This window comes from Lagopus leucura, unplaced genomic scaffold, assembly GCF_019238085.1.
Source record: "Lagopus leucura isolate 7727_CA_CO unplaced genomic scaffold, USGS_WTPT01 Super-Scaffold_702, whole genome shotgun sequence".
NCBI classification, from domain to species: Eukaryota; Metazoa; Chordata; class Aves; order Galliformes; family Phasianidae; genus Lagopus; species Lagopus leucura.
Genome location: NW_024962254.1, coordinates 11106016 through 11126132, shown reverse-complemented (window position 1 = coordinate 11126132; position 20117 = coordinate 11106016). Strand labels below are relative to the sequence as shown.

The 20117-nt window shown below is 38.1% G+C and overlaps 1 protein-coding gene across 1 annotated transcript in view; it reads right to left on the bottom strand.

Moving 5' to 3' along the window:
• CEP126 (centrosomal protein 126) overlaps positions 1 to 20117 on the bottom strand; it is a 36424-nt gene that overhangs the window by 11884 nt on the left and 4423 nt on the right. Inside the window, exons 3-5 of the mRNA XM_042862549.1 lie at positions 13515 to 13660; positions 12046 to 12151; positions 10385 to 10583 (exon numbers count right to left, since the gene is read on the bottom strand). Coding sequence (XP_042718483.1) covers positions 10385 to 10583; positions 12046 to 12151; positions 13515 to 13660 — 451 coding nt within the window. The remainder of the gene's footprint in view (positions 1 to 10384; positions 10584 to 12045; positions 12152 to 13514; positions 13661 to 20117) is intronic.

Genomic DNA, 20117 nt, shown 5'->3' with positions numbered 1-20117 from the left:
CCACCCACAGATTCCCCCAGCCATTTCATCAACAATAACACAGTGATGGATGAGAGTGACGGGCACTTCTGAACTGCCAATGTGAGCACTTCATGTATTTACTACACAGCTAATTTCTTCACTAATACTTCTCCATGCAGACACTGAGATGCATGATATGGATGAAAATTCTAAGGTTTGAAAATGCACATAAGCATCAAGGAAAAGAGCATTTTATCTATGTTCAGATTCCTGTATTCTCTCTCTGTTCCACACAGCTGAGCAGCTGAAGTATTTGGTATCACACACTAGAGAAAAGCCTAAGAGAAGCTGTCTTAGATATAAAACAATGACTTTTTTTTTATTAGTGACTTTAAAACAGAATGGTTGCAAGTAGCAAAGTCTGTTCACCTCAGTAAGAGATTATATACTCTCTGGAAATAACAACAGAATTAATGTTTCAAAAATTTACTAAAAAATGCATAAAGCTAACTAGTGTGTAAGAACATATTTTTGCAGTAAAACTGTTAATTCTACCAAAAATGTTGTGCCACAGTATTGCATAGTTTATAGCTGCACAAATATTTTAAATTGCAGAATAAAAAGCTCAGTGAATCCTGAAAGACTTTTTATGATTGAATTAAACTGTATCTTGCATTAGGTGTTCAGAAGTTGCTGCAGTCCTCTACTACAGTTGTGATCTGAGATAAAGAAACTAAATACAAGAACAAAGAACCATGTGTAGAGAAAGATCTCTGTAGGGAATGTTTTCAAATTAAAGCTATACCAATCGGTGTCTTTCTAAAATAGAAGAATAAATAATGCTTCGTTGGTTATTTATTAACTTTCATGTTTGGCTAAATTATATTTTTAACCTCTGCTTGAACTTAACCAAACAAGGAAAAACCACATACCCAGAGATTTCTGTACCAGGTCAAATTTAAGAACTAACTCTGGAATTCCCAAATGGGAAAAGCAAAGCCAACCAAACCAAACAGACGATAAAAAGAAGTTATCCATGTTAGGTTATTTCTTGTTTAAACTAGAGATTGCACCAGTAAGATGACTAGGTTAAATACACGAGAAAAACTGTAATTGCTGAATAAAACCCAACTCTGTGTCTATAGCAGGTAAGCTTAAACTACTACATCTAGAGGGTGTAAGAAGAGCTGCAACAAAAGACAAAACCAAAGCAATTCAAGCACTTTTGCTCCAGAGGTTGAAAACAGAGTTTATTCTGCATTGTATATGATTTTATTGTCCTTGTAAAACAGACTTCATGAGGACAAAAGTTCCAGTTGAGACAGCCTCCAGAAATAGGTTCAGAACAAAAGGATAAAGATGTCCTCCTTGAAATGCACAATCACTTTTACCTACTTGTGTAAATTTAGTTCACATACATTTATTTTGTTGTATTGTGCAGTTTCATCATTTCACACAGAAAACTCCTAATCATTCCAATTACATAATTATGTACTTTGTTTTGTTTTTGTAGCTTGCTATGCAATGATAGCGAATGCCAAATTTTCTGCTAAAAATGCATAACAAGTACTATGTATATAGACCTCAAAAAGCATTCAAGAATTATTAATTCTTTTAGTGGTCAATAACTGCTCAGAAATAAAACTGAAAATCCCCAACATTTCATTAGGTTTCATCTCTAAGAATATTATCAGATGATAAGGAAGCAAAAATGTTTGTAACATATATTATCTCTTTGTTTTCTAGATTTGCATATCTGTTCTCATAGAATCACAGAATCACAAGGTCAGAAAGGACCTACAAGGTCATCCAGTCCAACCGTCCTCCCATCACCATTGCCACCACAAGCACTAAGCCATCTCTCGCAGCTCCTCATCCAGGCGCCTCTTGAACACTGCCAGGGACGGCGACTCCACCACCTCCCTGGGCAGCCATTCCAGTGCCTGACCACCCTCTGAGAGAAAAAGTTATTCCTCATGTCCAACCTAAACCTCCTCTGATACAACTTGTGGCCATTTCCCTGTGTCCTGTTTGCCTGGGAGAAGAGGCCAAACTCCTCTTCACCACAGCCTCCCTTCAGGTAGTTACAGAGAGCAACGAGGTCTCCCCTGAGCCTCCTCTTCTCCAGACTGAACAATCCCAGCTCCCTCAGCCACTCCTCATAGGACTTGTGCTCCAGACCCCTCACCAGTTTTGTTGCCCTTCTCTGGACACATTCCAGGGCCTCGGTGTCTTTCTTGTACTGAGGGGAATACATAAGTACAATTTATTTTATCATCTGCTGCCTCTATTAACTTATGTCCCTTGTAGATGAAATCTAACCCCAGCCTATCCGCACACTTGGCACTTTAGGAAAGGGAATACTTATCAGGAGTTACAGAGGTCACTTGTATGTCTTAAGCCTTAGAACAGCTGTGGCAAACAATTTCATGTTGGTAACACACTAAAACAAAGACAAAACATGACCCCGAGGAAACTTTGATGATGACAGTGAAGGAACAACATTGCAGTAAGTAAAATTTTAAGAGAAGCTGACAAGTGAATTCTCTGCCACTGCAATCTGTCAGGACTCCATTACACCAAAGGGCTGCTCTGTGTGCATTTGACATTTTCTGCAGAAATGCTGACAGCTCACAGCTCCAAGAGGTGAATAAGGATGCTCGTCTGAAGATGAACGCTGTAGAAGCGTTACCTGTTCTGAAAATCCAGGCTCCTCACTTCTCTCTTTACTTGCAATTTTTGGTGTTTTTGACTGTGGCTTATTTACAGGAGTTCTTTGTGTGTTATATGAAAATAATGCTCTCCCTCACGTTCATCATGAAGCAGAAGACATCCATGTTCATGATGATACAAAGCACAAAGCCAATGGGGTACATAAACACCTTCACTGACTTTGAGCTCATCAAGTATTTCTTTTTCCAGTAGTTAGTTCATTTTATTCAAAGGAGATTGCAGTGCAAATGCCTTACTAGCAATCATAATCACTTCATATACACTTTTATAGCCATATTAGAAAAGTGAACATTAATTAGAAGCTTTGTCTTTCCACTATAATCATGAGATTGTTTCAGCTAGTCATACATTTACTACTCAACATTTGGCATACATACTAAGGAAGAGGTTATCAGAGAAACTGCCTCTTAGAAAGGACATGCTTGTGCTTAAAAGGGTTTAGAATTAACAGCTTTTCAACCTCAAAGCTCTGTTGTTGGTGAGGAGTAAGGAGTTCTTGCCACAACACAGGAAGGGAAGTTTCATTTAAATAAACTGTTTTAAATAAACTTTTGTAGTGGAATGTAGAAATTAAACTGGAATGGTAAAGTCCATTAGAAAATTAATAATGCTGCCAGTGCATGTTTGAAAGACATGTAAAATTAATGGCACTACACTATGTCGATTTCACAGAAGATTTGGGCTGAGCCAGTAAAGCAAATCCCATTGAGGAAGGACTTTGGTGCTTGTGTTACACAAAAGATTCAGAATACTCCACCAAACCCACCAAAGAAGCTATGGGGCACAGGATGACCAGAGAAAAACTTCCTACCAATACCCTTGTCTTTCCTGGACTAATTCCAGCTTCTCTCTCCCCCACCTCATCTAGGAAACAGAAACTAGCTATGAACTGATTATTTAACAGGACTTGATCTGTTTGTCTGAAAAGCTCTCAAAGGATGCTACAAACACAGTCTCTTAACTCCTTGCAATGAAAAGAACTCCTTTCAAAACTCTTACGCCATGCAGCACTTCAGTAATTGATGCTGAAAGACTCTGAAGGCAAAGTGACCTGAATGCTCGTTATCAGGGTTTTGAATCTTAACTTACAGATGTAATGAAGTCCTGAGACAAGTGTACAAGACCATGTAGGGAATGTATTCAGCCATATATTTCTCTCTGTTGCTCTCTGTTAGCAAATACAGCATTCCTGTACTGAGTGCTTGTTCTCAGGATCTCTGCTCCAGATGCTTAATTATCTCACGGACTAACACAGTCCTTCAGCCCCAGAAATGGAATTTATAATACTACTTCTTAGATATTATTTACATTATCAAATGATTAAATGTTGAGATTCTGGGGATCACAATGCAGGAGTTCTCTTTTTATTTCTAATCCATTCATAAATTTTCTTTCAGGAAGTGGCACCTATTGTGAAAATTTAAGAGAAGTCATATAAAAACTGTATGGAAAAGTAACCTGAAAACTATCAGAAGGCAAAATTTAGAAGAATTAAGCTCACATATGCAGCATAAATTGTAAGGCTACTTAACTCAGTTGCTTTATAGTTGTTTAAATGTTATACATAAAATGCAAGGACATTGTTTAATGAGCAGATTCATAATTGTTTATCCATCTATGTTACATTATATTCCATGTCATTTTGGTTATCCCAAAAAGGAGAAAGGAAATCAACTAATTCCCATCCACTTACACTTTTTGGAATTTGCAGATTGCAGGATAAATGTTTTAAAAAAGATTTTGTAGATAAAGCTATTTCTAGACAGTATTTTAAACAGAAAGGAAAGCAAAAAACTATACCAAATTATAGCAAAGAAATAGTCTTCTCTCTCTCACTTATGTTTAAGGTTTCAATGATGGGATATTTTCCAGAAAATGTTTCCATCAAGATCTGATGTGTGGTGAAAGGAGGGAAGAACAGCTGATGGAAGAAAGCGTTTCTTCATCTTCTGTAAAAATCAGAATCCACCCTTATTCGGATTCTGATGCAATGCATACAAATAAGGCAAAGCTGACAGATTGAATCAACTGGAGCTGTAACACCAGAAACAAATACAATAATACTATCTGAGCAGTACAGACACCTCCAAAAACACTCATAGCCATACTGTGTGTGAATAGCATTTTCTGAATTATTTGGAGTTCAGATCTCTCTGACTTGCAAAAAAATTACTATAAATTCATTATAAATTTTATTTATGAATTTAAATGCTATAAAAATGAGAATTACCCTTTCTTTTGCAAATGTAAATACATTGCAATGATAGAACAGTTTTGCACCTATTTCCATACCATCTTGTGTACTTCACAGCAGTAGCCATGGTAAGAGGTGAGTTTACATCAGCAAATCCTAAAGGCCAGCTATACAAATGCTTTTCTAATACACATTTATGCCTCTTTAGAGACAAATTTATCTAACTAAATTTCATGTAATTGCCAGCACTCATGGCATGTTTCATTTATCTCATCACTTAAACTAGTTACTGACTGTTACACATTACTTGCTTTACAAATCTCAGTTTTTTTTATCAGATATTTTTCAAGTCAAATATTCCTCTTAAAAACTTTGCAGAATATGATTTATAAGAATACGGGTCATAGTTTTGGCCAATGAAATGTAAAAGATTTCAGCTTCTACCTTCCCCTAAAAAAAGCCTACTGAATTCAAGAGCTGATATTTATGTGCTTATTTTGACACTATCTGAAAGCATAATTATGTTGTCTGTTAAGAGATCTGTCAGCCTCCTTGGACCCAGCTGTTCTGTTTGTTCCTGTCCTTGAATTCGGAGTGTCTGGTTTAAAGCTTTGTCTCCCAGCTGGTGACTCATGCTTCCTTATGGAGATGTGCAACTACCAGGCATAAACTGCACATCGACCTCAAGCTACAAAGTCCTACAGCAGTGCTGCTAGGGTTTGATAAGAATTAATATAGTACTAAATTGAAAGAGGTGACCAAGTTGCTTGGCTCCTAGGCCACCACGAGCCTACCAGGACAGAAGATGAAAATTTGGAGAAAATGGTTAAATTTTACTATGCTTCCCAGTTCACAAGCAGGGGTTTATTTCTGGTAAAATGAAAAAGAAAAAGAAAAAAGAAAACCAAAGCACAGCTCTGTCATCTCCAAAGTCGAAGTTCTCCAGACAGTGATACTTCAATCTTGGTGGGAAAGCAAGAGATCTCCCACCTTTCCCTTGAGACACTGGTATATGCTCTTTCTGACACGACCAAATTATCATAATTAAAAATAAATGTCAGACCAGAATGCACAAACTTTTTTATTTTCCACTCCCATCTTGAAAGCAAACGTTTTATTATTGCTATAACTGAAGTAAACTACAGAGCAGATACTGATGTTTTTCCTTCTGTTCCTGTCCTTTTTCTACATTGATGAACATTTTACTTTATTCCAATAAAACAAGTCACTTCAAAAAGATTCTGAGGTACAGGAAAAATCACTTAGTGCATATCCATACATATTTGGATGCATATGAATATAAAAAAACGAAGGCATGGTAATGAACAATAGCTGTTCTTTTGAAAACGTCCATGCATAGAGAGGAGGTGCAGGTATATATTAGGTGACAATTCTCCATTTCTCTCTTTTTATGCTTTGTGATGAATGTTGTGTGTATAACGATCACAATGTTCCCACAGAGTCCTACTGATGTATTAATCTACCACTGAAACAAAGCCTTTCTGTAGTGAAAATGCTGTTTCAGTACAAATCCTCTATTGCCATCAGTTAAAGTAGGGCTTTCTTGAGGCAAGGTGTTCTTCAAATCACTGAACAGCCAGATTGTTAGATATGAAGCTTCTAATGTCATTTTCTACAGCACCAACTTGGAACAAAGGACTACTTTACCTTAAAAACGACTACTTGGAGGAATATATAACCAAAACAAGTCCAAGTATCTAGGCAGAGTAAGTTAGTCTAGAGATAAATTTCAATTTGATTAGCAGCCCTTACAGCAAATGTGAACTTATTTTGAATCAGGTAATAATGTGGAAGATAATGGTATGTTGCAATACTGGTTGAAAGCCAATAAAAACTGCAGCCCCTGATCTTGCTAAAAGGAAACTAGTAGGGAAATCATTTGAGTTTGTTATAAAATTCAAGTAACCAACATAAGAGATGTTAACATTCACAGTTAAAAGCTAAAGATGGTCAGAATGTTTTGGTTTAAGGTGACTGCAGAAAACTTCAAGTCTTTGAATGGTCTCCCCAAAACAAATTCTGAATTCTACTCGGATTCCACTTTATCCTAACCCTCCCCTTGAAATCTTTTTTCCTGCTAACTATCCCTGACCATTCTAGAATGTCATGACTCTTGGGAGAGATTTTGTACTCTGACACTCCTTTTTTCCATGCTGGCCTTGCCTATGCCTCTGAAGAATTTGAATGATACAATACATATTGCAAAAGGAACCCTTGTTTATCTCATTCCAGTCATAACAGAAAAGCACCTGAAAATGAATTCAGTGATTCCATCAGCTCACAGGATCACAGAATCGCAGGGGTTGGAATGGACCTCAAGAGATCACCAAGTCCAAGTGCTGCTAAAGCAGGTGCCCTGTGCTTCTGCATATTACTTGATGCATTTCCATTTCACAGACACAGTCCAACCTCAAAAACCAAGGGACGCAAACAGCTAACACTGCAGGGCAGCTCATTCATGCAAGCAGGGCTATGTCCATACATGTCCAATAGATGTCCAAACATCTATTGCTTTCACTCACTGTAACATCACAGCTATTCTTCTGTATTTCCCAGATGCTTACTTAATCCTACACATAGCATGAATAAACACATACCATATAAGAGAATACAAAATGTTACTGGATTAGACATAAGCCTCGTGGTTCAGTTTGCACTTTCTGAGAAATTCTATGTGTTCTAGTCCCTGCTTCAATAAGGAATATAAAAAAATAATAAATAATAACTTCAATAAACAGAGAATAATTTACTCCACGAGGAACCATGGAAGGACCAATAATGAGTACTTCAACGGCTGCACAATATGCTTGAAAACAAAAGGAGAACCAAAGTAAAATTTCTGTTTCAAATCAATCAGAAGAGGAATCTGCATTTGGATTTCACCGACCCTGCTTGAATAACCTAATTATAGTCATCCAGAGGAAGGAAAAGGAAAATGTAGTCTCCATCTTGTCATCTATACCTATTTTGTTTGTGAATTCATTCTTCCAAGTATTTTGTTTAAAAAGTGCAATGATAGAGATAAAATGTCAGTCAAACAATTTTTTTCAACTATAATGTACTTTTCTGGAATAACATAAAAAATACTAAACTGATCAAAACAGTTTTAGATGGTGAAGAGGTGAATTGAATTGAAGAATAGAATTGAATTGGTGAATAGAATTGAAGAGGTGATAAAAAGAAAAAGATACGTGAATCAAATTATTCCTGAGCACAGCTGAACCATTCCAAAGGGAACTTTCTAAATTATTCAGTTAAAGGCAGGTGCTAGAAATGGAAAATTTCAACATGTACAGTTAACATTTGGCAAAATGATATGCAGTCGTGGGTTATGTCTTGCAGACAAAAGCTGCAGCAGCCTAGCTAAAGACACTGCTATCAGATCAAACTTAAAGATTTTATTTATGCCTGAAAAGCAAACAGAAAAGTACTGTGCAACAAAACCTTTGATTGTGAATGAACATTAATAATATTAATGTCTTCAAGATGGAGCATATTTCTGGACATAAATAATAATTTGATATATTGGCTCAGTAGTAACTGTTGCACAAAATATAAACTATTGCTCTCAATGTTTTAAGCTCAATAGTTTTGGAGAATGGTGGAAAAACCTTGCCTTACTGCTGAAACTGTACAAATCTTTGGGGTTGGAAAGCAGGGAACACACCAAATCTACTGGTAAGATTCTACATAGAACTTTATTGCCCTTTAGGAAAGAAAAGAATTTTAAGAATCCTTCTAATCCTGCTGGGCCTGTAAAAACAGAAACATAGAGGTCAAAGGATGTCAATGAATGGTTAGACTGCAAAGCATGTCTCAGTGCAATACTTTGACATCCATTTTGGAAAGGCAAGTGCTGTTGAAATGGCTTTGGACAACAGACAGTAACAAGGCTGCTGAAGACCATTCATGGCAGTAACATTAGGAAGAGCATTATAAATACTGCTTCAGTTTGCAGAAAGTCATAACACACATGCACACTGCCCAGTCCCACTATTACACATCCAAACTTCAGACGTTAGAAAAATGACAACAGCTTTCTTGACTATTTTTCTAATCAGATTCCAAAACATGAAATTTAAAGAAAGCACAAACGTTTCAAGTATAAGTAGTTAGAACTTGAAACTATTTGTCACAGGGAAGAAGCTGAGCAACCCCTAGTGGTGCTAGAAAAAATAAACTCTGAAAAAAACAGCAAAACTTTGGATAGGATCAAAGCATTTTCAAAAATACACAAATTTGAAAACACATTAATTTGTGAATTCCTATATTACATTCTGTGTCTAAAGCTGATTACAGAGCATAAGAATGAACATTAATCAACAACTTTTCTAGTACAAACTGTACCATCTGCCTCTTCAACTTTTCTGAAGTCTACTCCAGTTGAGTGAGATTTTGTCTATTGGCCAGCACCTTCTCAAGGTTCTCACAAACACCCATTGGAACAAAGTGGGTACAATGTGCTTGGAAAGGCCAAGATCAGAGAACTCCAAATACAAGAGCTGCACTCAGTTCTTCAAAAGTTTTCCATACAGATGCATTAAAAGGAAAAGCCCTTGCTCTGTTGCTACTAAAGATCCCACATCTCCAGCCATTGTCAATGTAAAAATGATTGCTCCTCATTATGTTAAGGTGATTTCAGGTCCACAAATCCATACACCAGTAGATAATATTATAGAAATATGAGTGAGATCAAAATTATATACTTGTTTTTGGAAAAAAAAAAAAAAAAAGTAACATTAAAGAAAATACTTCCAAAATCAAAGACAACACTGACTGACCTGAAGTCATACTTAAAAGCACAGCTGAAAGAAATTATTTTGAATCTCATTTATTCTTGATTTTCACTGTATTTCTAAAGTAGCTTTTGAAATTGATTTGCATTCTAAAAGTGAACATGGGCACAAAGTTAAGGAGTATTCTGGGCTTTTTACAAGAGCACCTGCGTCTGTACCAAAGATGACAATAATAGACATAGAATCTCAAGAGACATTAAGTGAATGCACAAGAAATCACCTCTGATCACTGGGAAAGAAAAATAATTAACTCAACCTTTGATCTACCATAGTTGTATTGCTATAGCACTGTAGCAACCAGCAAAGCAGAAACTTATGTGTGTTAGTGGAAGCTGCCAATTTAAGGTTGGAGCCACCAGAGGACCCTGTACAGACTAAAGCCTAGCAGCTACTCCAGAGCCAGGAATTCTGATACACAAATCTTAGGTTCTTAGAAAAAGACAGCATGACTGACATCTTTGAGGTATTTATGGAAAAATCCTTACAAACATTTTTAAAGACTTCTGAATTCTCACTGAGTATTTGCAAAGCCATGCTATGAATTATCTATTGGTACAGCCTGGTGCAGAGCGCTCTAATTGTTAAGTTGTGCTTAACAGCTCTCACTTTTATTCCATTCAAGAAAGTTCATATTATACTTAAAAAGCATTCTTTAACAAGCCAGATAAAAATATCATACCTCCAAGTTGCTGAGACGCTGTTTTTCAAGCAGCTGCTGCATTTCTTTCAGATTTTTCTGGAATAGAAGTCGGTTATTATCCACACTTGTTCTGCTGCTCTCCCGCATTGTTTTGTCCAAGCCAACCATAGCTGAAATCTGCTCCTGATGTGAATAATCCTTCCTTGATGCTGATGAGTATGAAGTGTCATCTGTGGTTCTTGATGAAAGTGAAAAAATTATTACTTTGGCTTATTTCTATGTGCCAACTATACACTTTCAAGCACGTTGCTTTCCAAAAGTAAACATCATCAATAAATGCCTGGCATGTGAAGGACAGCGGAACTACGTGTAACTCCAGGTGGTGCTGTTTGTACTGTCCTGCGTTAAAACTGTCCAGCACTTTCCATTTTAAAGCTTCTCTAATTTATAAATTGTCAGAGTTGTGATTGGATTGTTGGGTGACTGCCTCAGGCTGAATTAGTCTGGAAAATGTCAGCCAACAGTTTGGTCATCTGCAGGACTGGAATGTGGAAGTCTTTTGGTTTTGTTTTTGGGTTTTTTTTTTGTTTGTTTCTTTTAAGAAGGAAAATGGCCTTTCTTCTTGAATTTTTTTTTTCTTACACGTGGCTGGTTTATATAGAGGATGACTATGAACTGATGCTGTCAGATATTCCTTTACTTCAAATAGCAAAAAGGCTTAATTGTATCTGAAGAGCCCAACTCTACTGATAACCTGCAATGGCATTAATGTGTGACATTAAGGAATTTGTATTTGCTACCTGAAATAAAAGTCCGCAGAGTAACTACTGTGGATGGGTACTGTGGTCAAGGTGAGCTCAGGTGAGGATTGTGGAAATCATAGGTTTACAGAGGTTGAGAATTATCTAGAACCGTAGGTCTGGCTGACACTGGGAATTAAAACCAAGATGCATGGGAAACCAAATGGCAAGTAAATGTGCAGTCAGAGACTGGGAAAGCAGGAAATCTATAGCAAGATACATTCAAGAACAAAATGTGGACAGAACTGGAACAAGGCTGGGTAAGATCACTAGGAATAGGAATTGAGTCCTAGGAAATGACAGGCAAAAACTAGGTAGCTATCAAGAATGACAAAACCAAGAAACAAGTACCTTTAGTGAATAGAAAATGCAGGAGTTGGACTTGGTGATCCTTATGGGTCCCTTCCAACTTGGGATATTCTATGATTCTGTGCTAAGGCAATGCATCTTAGGAAAAGTGCTTTGGGAGAGCGAAGTATTGATTTCAAATGGTACGTGATGTAAGAAGAAATTACAGGGGAAATTGTTATATGCAAAATGCACTATCTTTGAGTCAAAAGAGTAAAATCAGGATGAGAATAAGAAAGCATCCTGACAGAATGCTTTATTCTTCATAGAATAGCTTGGTGACAATGGCAGTCTGAGTCAGGCATAACTGAATGTGGACTAGGTTCACCCTGCCCATTCCCAAAATTCCCCTGAAGTGAAAAGATTTGTGTCATCAGCTCTTCTGCTATTTTATGTAGTGGATGCAAACAACTTAACGATGTTTCATAATATTTTCATTGGAACAGTCCACAGAAGCACTTCCTTTCCACAGAGGGAGTAATCATCTGCTGTTTTTCGAACACAGTAGGCAACTTACTTCTGTTGATCATCATAGTAAATGTTTATGCTTACCTGCAGGCAGTTTTATTTCTGCTTGGCAAGCACAATCCTGATGTTAAAACTGATCCTTTAATTTGTTCAAGAGCTTCCTTTAACTGAAAAGCTGCTTTTGTCTGGACTAGAGGTACTAACAGAAAAAAACAAATTGGAAAAAAATCTTGAAATTAGAATATTTTACCATGATGTTTTGGTTAAAATTCTTAAGTTTGGAGAGCCTAAATTCAGACTGTTACAATAAACTCAGGGTTTTATCATTGTTAGGCATGCTGGAACATCTCTAGTTTCTGTGAAACAAGGTACAGTCTGTTTAAATCTTTATAGTAATGAATTTATTCAGCAGTTCTGATATTTGGTTTTAGACTACACAACTGAGAAAGTAGGTGGTTAAAATATCCAGCACTAACTTTGTTTTTACACCATGACTATTACAATCATTCACTAAGCCAAAGTTATGGCTTGCAAGCATTTTACAGAGGCCAAATTGTGACTTAGGAATTGAAGCAGTGGAGAAAGAAAAAGTCCAGATTGGCCCAAGGTGTTGCTTCTTACAAATAAAGAAAGGTAAGACAGAAAGGGGCAGAGACAGAATTACTATTAAGACAACCAACAAAAAGATTGTGATTCATCATATTGCTACACAGTCTAGTCTGTGAGTAGAGCTCCGAAGAAGCCCTAAAACAGTACTGTCCTGTTTTGTTATTTTATTCTGACATTTGATCTTCAAGTCAGAGACGTTACCTCACAGCTGGCACAACTGCAGTTGGAGGAGTAAATCCTCCAACTGGAGTTGAAGAATTACTAAGTATTATACCATATCTTCAGAGTTTCAACACTGGAAAGTTGACTGGAAGTCAGACTTGGCTGAAGCCATTCAGAACTCCTGCCAATCTGCACTCATTCCAACGAAGAAAGCAGGAACTGAGTTGCAGTGATCACTTCTTTCCAGCAGTGAAAGTACAGCTCAAAAAGCTGACTAATTCAGCAAAAGTTATATAATACATTAATATACACTAGCACTGCCTTTTCCTAATGATAAACAAAAGGCATATGCTTGAATATTTTGTATTCAGGGCTTCAAATAGGGAACCATCCGAATAACTCACAATGACTTCTAACATCTTACACAAAACTCTGAAATTACAGTGTTATAAGCAATAAAGACCCTGCAGCAAAACAAGTGGAGAAAAAAAAGGGAGCTGCAATACCTCTGGGAGATGATTGCATGCTGCGATTGGAATGGAGTGAAATATCTCAGTTTTTAGAAAAAAAGAAAACACCAGCCCTTATTACTTCATTTGTTTTACCCACTGTTGTCATACATATCAAATCCGTGCTTCCTGTCAGTTATGTTCTGCTGGCACTAATTAATTCAATGAACTTGAGTGAAGTTGATTGTTCTATTTGGTTTCAATAATGTTCTATTAATTAAAAAAAAAAACAACACGCTATACTGTGAACAATGAACATTTTCATTTACAAACCTATCTGCTTGTGTTGGGAAGCAGGAAGATGAGCACGCTGAAACTTCTCAGTTGTTTCCCAAAATTTGATTTTCCTTTGTTGCAAGACTTGTTCTCTAAATCTTCGTTCTTTTTCTTCTTTTTGCTTCTGTCTTTCTTCAAAGGCTCTGTATTAACAAGAAAAATTAGATGATATTTATGCTTTCTAATTACATTTGCAATAATATCAGCAACTTGTCTATTAACTGGTGGTGTTTGAACAAAAGCTTGTCCATGAATTAAATGCTACAAACCTCAACACAACTGAATTATTATAGTCAATATGAACCTAAATGGGACGGTGGGTGACAAAGAAATGCACTACAATATTTTTATTTTCTTAGCTTCAGCCAGAGATGTAATGATTTCTTATATGGAATTAACATGCAGGCTCATTCAGCTCATCGCTGATGTCACTTTCACCACATTCCTTACATTACCACATAAATGTGTAACAGTGGGCAAACACACAAGATGATGAACTTCAACTACTGTGTGTCTGTAACTTTCAAGAGCTTAAGAGTTGTTATCCAGAAGCAGCACACAAGAGCAAGAGCTTTAACCTAGAAATATGTAGGAATTGTACTGACTTCCAATTGTTGGGAAAGACAGTCAGTTCAGTAGGACAAAATGGGATCCAAAGCTCTAATTGATCCTCTCGGTTCTCAATACCATACATGCTTAAAATGTGTCCTTCTACTGACTGGAAAGCAAAGCAGGATCCAGTTGAAAACAAGCATCACCACAAAGCTTACCTCCTGTAGGCACAAGCTTGATGAATGTGGAATTTTCATTCCTGCTGACAAATGCATCAGCTTTTGCTGACAAACTTACATTGGCTCCTTGAGTGAAATCTACCCTCTACTAGTAACCTTATTGGCACAGTGCCTGCATAGGCAAACTATTACATAAATACATAACTTATCAAATTCAACCTCTACAAAATCTGCCATGCAGGGATCACTACAACAGAGCTACTCTGTGACTCAGGCTTTTTCATTTATTCTTCCTTTTTCTTCCTGGGGAAAAAGTTTAAACTGGGAAAACAAACAGAAAAATAATTTGAAACAGGTACTTTTTGTTTTTAGAAGCTTAAAGGCTGTAATTGCACAATAGTAAAAAAAAAAAAAAAAAGGAAAAGAGCCAACTAATTCCCAAATACTCCCTTTTACAGGCATATCCTCTTTAGTGCACTTGAAAGACAAAGCGTAGCAGACATTTCTGCTATTTTGAAAATTTATGTAGGTCTGGTTGTCAAAACACACTGAAACTAAAACCAAATCTCCCAGTTTTGTGGACCAGTTATTGCATTTCGTTAGTAGAAAGTGATGACAAAAGATGCACTCCTATAAAATTGGAAAAGCACTGTGAAGAGATTCCATGCAGCTACTCAAACCTGAAGTCATATATTTGCTTTTCTGATACCATGGCTATAATTATAAATGCACCTTAACACTCTCCCCCATATGATGAGGAGAACAAGAGGTTGTTATATATTATCTTCCAGCAAGGTGGACTGATTTGACTTGAAGCATGGCATGAGGCCCTAACAGCAGTTATCCAAGAACAGACCAAATCTGCAGAGAAATACAAGCATAAAGGACACAACAGTTTGGTTCAAGTTTCACAGGAGCTTTAATTGTTCATACACTCCAGAAATTTCAGTACTAGAACTAGAATTTACTGTCAACTTTTAGTATTCTGATATTCACTAATGGTAAATACAGAAATCTGCACTACTGAAACCCCTTATTCTGACTGAAAATATAGGAAAATCACAATAGAAGAAACAGATTTGCTTATCCTAGGAAGTATTTTAAAATCATTCTTCTACATCTCCTTAATTTTTCCAGAAGTTGCTCACTAAGGCCTTCAGTTGAACTGTAGCTGTTAAATTCAGATGCGGGAAATTATACAACTTTGTGCCTGGAATAATTCCAGAGTATAACTCCAAAAAGGAACGAGTAAATTCTGACAGAGTCTTTCACTATTAATTTTTTTAAAGGATTCTGGAATATGACATAGCTGCGCTGTTTCACATTCCTTATATTTGGAATCACCACTACTCATCATGATCTCTGTTTGGCTTGGAGTAAGACACGAGGCAGAAATGCATTAGAGATATTCTATGAAGTCTGTGTCATTAACTTCTTGACCTCACAGAATGTAAGTTGGGAAATTCAGGTGCATTATGTAAAAGAAATAATTCTACAAATGCACAGTGACATCTTACAGAAAAGTACTACAAAACAAATGTTTGTTCATCTACTTGCCTTAAGCTACCAGCTTAGGTAACACTGGCAAAAGAAAGTGGCTTTAAGATGAGGAGTTACCACAAGAATTTCCTGACCAGTGTTCTTTTAATCTGTTTTTTTTTTCTGTCCTGTTAACAACCCAGTGGTGCAGCAATTTCTGCAATGGCTGCCCAAATGTTTATAGCAAATGTGGAATATAAAGCTTAAAAGATTTAGCAGTTTCGCATACACAGACATTACGTGGAAGGTATTTTCAAGCTACAAGCAGTATAACCAGATGGTGAAACTATTTCCTTGTTAATGTAACTAACTTATCTTCACAGTGAAGTGATGGATGCTACATTTGCAGGTGGACTGAATGCTTATTACTACCTAAATGCTTATTTCTACACAGTGCACATGGAATGCTATGAAATGAGCTGTTTGATGCCGAGATGATATTCACTGGGATACAGTTATTCACTGCCATAGCTTCTTTGCAGATCAGTGCATGTTAATTTTAAAATTGATGTAGATGGGTATGCATACAGTTGATGATGACTACAGCAAGATCAAGAAAAGGGCAAAATGGGGTGTTGCACTCTAAATCTCAAGTGAAATACTTACCAGGACCATAGGAACATAGATTAATTGTATTTCCTCATCTCTGATTATCGTATGCTGAAAAAGGACTGCCCAAAATTGCTGTAAGGGCTTCAGAAAGATCAACCCTGAGGGCTCACAGAAAGCTGTCTTCCAAAATGCCCTAATGGTTCACAGCAGAATTGACCACACTACCCAGCAATTTGTTCCACTCCAAATCATGTTTACTAGCAAAAAGGAAACACTCCTCACATAAAGCCAAGATTTTTGTTGTTGTTAGCAAAATTCACATCTTAAGGGACTAAACAGGTCTAATTGTCACAGAAAAATAAATATTATTCTGGAATATTTCTAGCCGAAGAAAGCCTCAATAATAGTATAATACTTTATAGTTTTATTTGTACTCTCATTTTCTCCTCCTTTTTCTGATATGCTCATTCTTCCAGTGCTCTTCTGGGTCCCAATACTGGTAATTGCATTCTGATGGTCTTGGTGTGTTTCAGTGAGTTGTCAGCATCTGGAATCCCTTCTTCAGAAGCAACGAGATGTTCATATTCATGTTTTCTTCTTTCTCACCTCAGGACCCCCTTGGAGTCATTTTTATGCTTCCTACCACACTTTTACATCTTTGCTCTTCTTTAGCAGATCCACAGGTTCACAGTCCATCCAAATTTTTCACACAGGGTGCCTTTAACATTAATTTACATGCCACTTCGTTGTTCTCTTTGTTACAGCCAGTTTTGTCAGGTCCAGGTCTGCACCTCCTTAACAGACTAGTGGTGAATTGTTTATAGCTAAGGGGTCTTCAGTACCAGACCTGCGTTCCGTCCATTATCATCCGTGCTTGCACTTCTCTTTGCCACACTCTGTGCTTCCAGTTCTCAAGACCTCTGCTCTTGTACCAGGCTTGGACTACTCTGCGTCGATACATTAGTCATATTAGTCCATTCTACATAGGATTATAGCCTGTAACTGCTGCCTATGTAAAACTATGATCATACAATAAAAGGATAAAGAACAGAAAATAAATTAGCCACTGGCACCTGATCAAACTAGAGAAATTGCTATTACCCCTAAACCAAGGAAAACAAAGGTCTGGGCAGGTCAAGAAAAGTTCAGGCAGAGAAAAGACAGTACAGTCCTGTGGCTGGCAACCAGCAGTGGTAATTCTGGAATAGAGGTCTGTGTGGTCACAGTCACCACTGCCTTCTGAATTTTCATTCTAATGTAGAAGCCAGCACTGAATTCTTAATACTCTTCCTTCTCTGTTTACCAAGTGCTAACATCTTTCTCCTGTCTCTTGCACTAGCCTGCTTTTTGTCTTCTCTCAAAGAAAGATGTTGATGAATAATTTAAATAATCAGTGATAATCAGCCAGTAGGTGGAGCACAAAGCTTGTGCATATATGTTTTTATTCTTCTCTTTCTTTAACAAAAAAAGAAGCAGTGAATAGATTGAAAACTGATACAAACTTGGAAAATATTTCCTTCCCCAGTTACAGCAGATGGATTAGCTATTCAGATTCAAGGTAATGCAAAACACTCAGCCAGGGCAGCTGACTGTAAAGTTTAAAAATGCACGCAGACAATCACAGGAGATTTTGTGTTTCCTGAACCTACCATCTACCTGCAACCAGTAACACCACAGTGAAACTCAATACACGTTTAGCACTGAGCAGTAACAGCAGGATGCTGCACTTCCAACAGGGTGACAGCTGGCACTTAAAATGCACTGAGGTGTACGAACACAAAATACGATACTCTATTCATCTGTATCAAGAATGTGCTTAGGCAGTGCCTCATATTTCATAGAATAGTAGAATCATTAAGGCTGGAAAAGGCCTCCAAGGTCACCCAGTCTAACTGCCCACCTACCACCAATACTCACTAAACCATGTCCCTAAGTACTGCATCTACTGTTTAATGAAACATCTCCAGGAACAGTGACTCCCCCACTTCTCTGGACAGCCTGTTCCAATGCCGCACCACTCTTTCTGAGAAGAAGTTCTCCCTAATATCCAACCTGAACCTCCCCCTTCAACGTGGCACAACTTGAGGCCATTCTCTCTTGTCTTATCACTAGTTGTATGGGAGAAGAGGCTGACCACCACCTCGCCATAATCTCCTTTCAGGTAGTTGTAGTAAGCAATAAAGTCTCCCCCGAGTGTTCACTTCTCCAGACTAAATTTCCCTCAGCTGTTCCTCATAAGATTTGTGCTTCAGACCCTTCGTGAGTTTTGTCTCCCTACTCTGGACACGCTCCATGGCCTCAGTGTCTTCCTTGCAGTGAGGGGCCCAAAGCTGGGCATAGTATACAAGATGTGTCCTTGCCAGAACTGATTACAGGGGAACAATCACCTCCCCAGTCATTCTGGCTATACTGTTTCCGATATAAGCCAGGATGCCTCTGGTCTTCTTGGGTGCCTGGGCACACTGCTGGCTCATATTAACCAAGCATCAACCAACACTCATAGATCCTTTTCCTTCAAACAGCTTTCCAGACACTCTTCCCCAAACCAGTAGCTCTGCCTGGGGTTGTTGAGACCAAAGTGCAGGACTCAGTAACTGCTCTTGTTGAACTTCATCCCTCTGGCCTCAAGCCCATTGAACCAGCCTGTCCACATCCCTCTGTAAGGCTCACCTACTCTCACTGCAGGTCAACACTTCCCCTCAACTTGATGTTATCCGCAAACTTACTGAGAGTGCACTCAATGCCCTCATCCAAATCATCAATAAAGATATTGAACAGGATGGGTCCCAATATCCACCCACGGGGAGCACTATTCGTGACTGGTCACCAGCTGGATTTAATCCCATCAGCACTCTCTGAGCTCTGCCATCCAGCCAGCTTTTTATCCAGCAATGACTGTGCCTACCCACTCCACAGGCTGCCAGTTTCTCCAGAGGAATACTGTGGAGACAGTGTTTTGCTGATGTCTAGACAGGCTACATCAACAGCCTTTCCCTCATCCACCAGGTGAGTCACCTGGTCATAGAAGGAGATCAGACTGGTCACGCAGGACCTGACTTCTATGAACTTATGCTGGCTGGGCCTGATCATCCGGACGTCCCACACATGTTGTGTGATCTCACTCAGCATGCTCTGTTCCATAACCTTTCCTGGCACCAAGGTCAGGCTGAAAGGCCTGTAATTCCCCAGATTCTCCTTTATAGATAAGGATCACGTTAGTAAGCCTCCAAACCTCTGGGGCCTCTCTGATTGACCAGGACTGCTGACAGATGGTGGGAAGTAGCTTGGCAATCATGTTCACCAGCTCAGCATCCTCACATGGATTTCATGTGGCCTCATGTACTTTTGACAGTCCATGTGGAGTAGCAGGTCTCTAACTCTCTCCACCTGTACTGTGGGGAATTTATTCTGCTCCCACCATATTTCAGTGCAGGCATCTAAGTCATAGAGGTAAGCCATTATGTCCGACATAATGGCTTCCACCTCCTCCTGCTTGTTGCCATGCTGTGTGCACTGGTGTAGAAGTACTCCACCTGAGCCGTTAGCCCTGCATCCAAACCTGGCACTGTCCCACCAGGCTCATCTCTCACCAGTCTCATTTCGTCTCCCCCCCCTTTCATACCTAGCTTAATTTCTGGAATGCTGTTATTTAAACAATATCTGTCACCTACTGCCACAGAGGATATTTGACTATTAAACTGATCTTGAAATTGCAACTTCATGTGTGAGACAATTAGCGAGACGATAAAGGAAGGATTTTATTGTTACTCAGGAAACT